At 55.5% G+C, this 4,688-nt stretch overlaps 1 protein-coding gene across 1 annotated transcript in view; it reads right to left on the bottom strand.

Annotated features, from left to right (window-relative positions):
• Window positions 1–21, bottom strand: part of FCSK (fucose kinase) — a 10,723-nt gene extending 10,702 nt beyond the window's left edge. Inside the window, exon 1 of the mRNA XM_029965487.1 lies at window positions 10–21. Coding sequence (XP_029821347.1) covers window positions 10–21 — 12 coding nt within the window. The remainder of the gene's footprint in view (window positions 1–9) is intronic.
• Window positions 22–4,688: the final 4,667 nt, after the last annotated feature.

Raw genomic sequence — 4,688 nt, 5'->3', positions numbered from 1 at the left:
GGGGAGCGCTTGGATTGTCATGCCCAAACAAGCCCCGAACTGCCGCTTTTTCGGTGGAGGGCTCTGGCGGTGCCGAGGGCGCGATGGTTTCGCTGCGGGCTCTGGGCGCGCCCGATGCTGCCCAGCTCGGCACACCGAGGTCCCGGCAGCTCCACGGCTTTCCTCTGCTCCCGCCGCGTTAAATTCTTGCACGAGTGCAAACTGCGAATTGCTCTCTTGGCCGGCTTCAGCGCTTCTTCGTGAGCCGGGATTTATCAGAGCCCGCTGGACCCCGGGGGCTTGGGATGTGGTGGGAGAGGCTGGGAACCTCCTCTCCCTGCCCTGCTGGGCTCCAGGCTGCCCTCCGGGACACCTCCTGGCTTCATGTCGCTCTTTGCCATCGGTATCTTCCATAACCTTTTTTTTTGGAAAATGCAAGAGATTTAGGTCCCAGCTCTATGGCAAAGTTCCCAAAGATACCCCCAAAACTGCATATGGATAAGTGGTAAATATATACAAAAGTTTATATCATCTATCTGTATATCTGCACTGTGATATATGAATTTTTTTTCTTACTGGAGAGGTGGTTCAGTGCTGGGGATCTAAAATAACCCCCTCAACAACTGCTCTTGGGAAACCAGAACAAGCTGCAGTCACTTTGCTCCGGGTGCCACCATGTCCCCACCAAAGGACTTTTTTGATCTGCAGCAGTAATTGGGCTAATTAGGAAGCTGGAACTGCTCCCCCTTCTCCCCAGGTGTCTGAGCAGAGCCCCAGCTAGCAGAGAGAAGTCAGGGGCCCTTGCCAGTGGAACTGCTCTAATTTTACATTTAATGGGAGTCCCTGGCTGTAACTGGGCTGTGCTGGGATTGATGGCCTCTGGCCTGGGAGGCCCATAACTTCCCTGTGATGAAATCTCATAGGTACAATTTCCCTAATGACACCAAAGGTCTCTGGGTGTTGCCTGCAGGCAGAGCAAACCTGGGCTGGTTTGCCCACAGTGTGAGCCAAGTTTGCAGTTCTCAGCTCGGGCTGTGCCCCAGGGGAGAGGGGGCGGCTGTGGGTCACAGCACCCATTAACCAGCCCTCGAGAGCCAAAGGAAAGCCTTTGGTTTTCCACTGCCCTCCCAGCCTTGGTGCTGATGAGACCCAGGAGGAAAGGAGGAAAGGAAAGTGCAGTGGGGCCCCCTGTCCCTGCTCACCTTCCCAGGGCAAAGGGCCACAAACGGCAGCAGCGGCGGCACCTCCCTGGTGCAGCATCCGCCCGTCCCACACTCCTGCACATATTTTCCTGGTGAGGCATCAGACACAAACCTTAAGGGCCCAGGCTGGTAAAACGAGCAGCAGTGGTGGAGGGAGAGTGGTTCCTTCCTGACAGCCAGCAGGGACGCTCGGGGTGCTGCTGGCGGCTCCCGGGGTGCTGTGGTGATGGGTTGGGAGCAGGGGCCCTGCCCGTCCTGGGGAGCATGTCTGTGGTGTGGCCACGTCCTTGCAGGCACCTGAGGAGGGAGGGAGACTGATTCAGGGGTGTCTGTGGGATGCAGCCCTGCTGCACCAGGCAGGGAGGAGGGCACAGACCAGGCAGATTGTGCTGATCCCAGTCTGCGGCTGTGGGAGGGTGAGGTGAAGTGTGGCTGGCAGCGGGCAGCCGGCTCCCCTTGGGGCCAGATGGCTTTGCACAGGTAGAGTGCCCACCCAGCATGGCCCTGTCAGGCAGCTCAGGGTGTTGGAGCTGATGTAGTTCCCCAAGGGTTCCCACTGCAGTTGAGCCAAGGGGCTCAGGATGCTGCTGAACCAGTCCCTGCAAGACCCATCCACCAGCAAGGGTGGGAGCCTTCTATTCTGAGCTTTCCCACTGCTGGCACTCCCCTGTGCCCCCAAATCCCATAGGAAATGGCCTCAGCGAGGCTGGCTCCATCCCAGCTCCGTGCTGGGGATTTGGTCTCCACGCTTGTTCCTGGCCTTATCCCAGCACTGAGGGACAAACCCAAAATAGCCCCTCCAGAGGCCAGGAACAAGGAAAGGCTGGAATTGCTGCTCTTGGCAACCAGGGGTGCAAGTAGGGTTTAAAACATGGGAAACCCAATTAACTTGGCTCCATTAGCTGATTGAGCTGGCTGATAAGAGTATGATTAATTAAAAGGATGAAGAATAAGTTACCAGGTCTTCGCTGCTGTCGGGATGTGGCAATGGCTTAATGCATGAAATTGGCTTCTTCTCTTAATACCTGGTGCTCAGCTACTACTGGCCATCGGTCCTGCATGGCACTGATCCACAGCAGGGAGAAACATCCTTTTGCCAGCACCGGGTCTGCTCCCTGCTCCTCTCCCATCCAGCTTCCAGGGACGAAAAAAAAATCACGGGGAAAATATAATCCCTCTGGATGGGCAATGCAGGAGAGAACCTTCTTCATTACCTGTGCTGTTCTCACCAGCTCTTGGTCAGGCTCTGGAAGCCCTGTGATGCAGAGGGACGGGGTATGGTCCCTTCCAGGCTAACAGGAGCTGACGTGGAGGCAAGCGGGGCGCGTTCCTCGGCGCTCTGCCCGCGGGGCTGCAACCTCCGGCGGTGCTCGGGCCTGGCAAGAAAGGAAATTAGAACAGTTTTATACACTTTTGTAATAATCCAGCTCGCTGAAGTTGGGTCTGAGACAAGGACAGGTCACCACTCGGTGTTTCTGCCTGGGGCTGAAGGAGGTGGGAGAAGACTCAGCTCACATCCACTCCTTCCCTGTCAAAGAAAACCCCAGCCCTAACTCTCAGTTTTTCCATCATGACAGCAGGAGAGATGCTGGTCTGGTCCAAGGGGTCCCTGTGTGCTTCCCCCTCTTCCACCTGCAAGAGCCATGCACCACTCTGGCACCCCATCATGGTTTGGTGGTGGCAGAAGTGATGTCCCTGCACAGGGGCCATGGGATGGGTGGCACCCGGTCACCTGCATCTCCTGAGGACTTCCAGGGGAATTTTCAGCCCCATCATCCCTGGGAAGAGCAGCAGTTGGTGCGAGCAGTGCTGCCCCTGCTCCTCCACTCCCCTCCTCTCCCTGCCCCGAACAGGGTGACATCCCATCTCCCAGTGACAGCTCCTTCCTGTGCCCACCCTGCCGTTTACCAGCATGGAAATTGGTGCCAACAACCTCAGGATATCTTAGAAACTCACAAACAAAAGCAAAAAGACCTTAAGATGGTGGGTGGGGATGTGCCTGGTGGCATTACAGCTGATGGGGAAGGGACAGGCATCCTCCAGGCCCTGGGGCTGTCGGTCACATCACTCCAGCACTCTCCTGAAATGAAGGATTGTATGATTGGAAAAAACCATCCAGCTGTAAAAGCAGCAGAGCAATTTGCTGGGACCTTTTAATAGCCTCATTTCATTATCTCCTGCAATCAAAGAGAAACTTGTGTTTGATGAGCACAGGGGACCCAGGAGACAATTTAGGATCCTGGGGATGAATTTGGAAGTGGAAGGGTATTTAGTGGCATGGCTGGGTTGCTGGGCTTACTCACCACAGGAGAAATCCTGAAATCCCTTGTTATTTTAAGAAGGAAACATCAAAAATCTGGTGCAAAGTGCTCGTGCAGTGGGGTTTTATTTGTGGAGGCGGGTTGGGTTAGGATTGGGCAGGGAGGGCATGGAAATTGCTGGGGTACATGTGGATGTGTGGGTGCCCTGTGCCTGCTGGGGGCTGTAAGGACCAGTGCAGATGGAAATAGCTGCCAGCTCCTGCTAGGAAAATGATGACTCAAACCAGCCGCTGGGATTTAAGGCTTCTTTTACCGCGCATGAGCTGGGCTGGAGGGGGGGTTTTCCCCCCGCTGTGGTCGGGGGCAGTTCCGGGAGGCCCCGGGTCGGGGGGGACCAGCACAAAATGTGCTCCAGATGCTGCCAGGGCTGGGATGCATCAGGCAGGACCGGGCTGTGCTGGGGAGCCGGAAAGGGATTTCCCCCTTTTCACCAGGAACAAAAATAACACAAGCACACGTGATAGCTCATTTCCTTTAGCCTTTAAAAAGCCCCGTGGGATGGTGAGCGGCGGGAGCAGGGGAAGGGGCTCTGCCCATCCTGCCTGGCGTCCCCTGCCACGTCGCAGCTGAAAAAAAGCACAAAAATCGCCTTTTACCTCCAAATCCTTCATGTGTTGTGCATCTGGGGGGAATATACCTTTGTACTGGCTTTATCCCAAACTCCCCTATATGCAAAACAACCACCCTGCTCTTCCCTCTGGCAGCAACCCAAGGAACTCGTTTCAGTCACTTCTGGACATGTGTGTGGCATGTAGTTGTGTTTAAATGCCTCCCCCAGAGCCTGGGAAAGGACTTGGACTGGGATGTGCCCTTGGGTTTTGGCTCTTTCCTTTAAAGTCTGTCACCACTTGAACAAATATTTGACAGTGGGTTAAGGATTTGGGCAGGAGGCATCCATGCAATGGACTGGGGGAGACTTTGGGGTCCATGGTCTCCCCCATCCCAAGGAGTTTCTGTCCCTTGTAAGAAAACCAGCATCTTCCAGAGGATGTTTTTCCTAGGGAAGAGGCATCCTGGTGCCTGCTAGCTCCTAATTAGTGCTGCCAGCCTCATGCTGGCCTAGCTGGGGCCAGGGCTGAGCTGTGGAGATGATGCCACTGCAGGGTTTGGCCTTGGGGGGGGTGTCATCCTCTCCTCAAAAAAGGCCTGGAGTGGAGGTCACATCTCCATTCCCGAGCTGCTGGAT

Source organism: Manacus vitellinus, unplaced genomic scaffold (assembly GCF_001715985.3).
Source record: "Manacus vitellinus isolate BGI_N305 unplaced genomic scaffold, ASM171598v3 scaffold_10_pilon, whole genome shotgun sequence".
Classification (NCBI taxonomy): Eukaryota; Metazoa; Chordata; class Aves; order Passeriformes; family Pipridae; genus Manacus; species Manacus vitellinus.
This window is presented reverse-complemented; position numbering and strand designations above follow the sequence as displayed.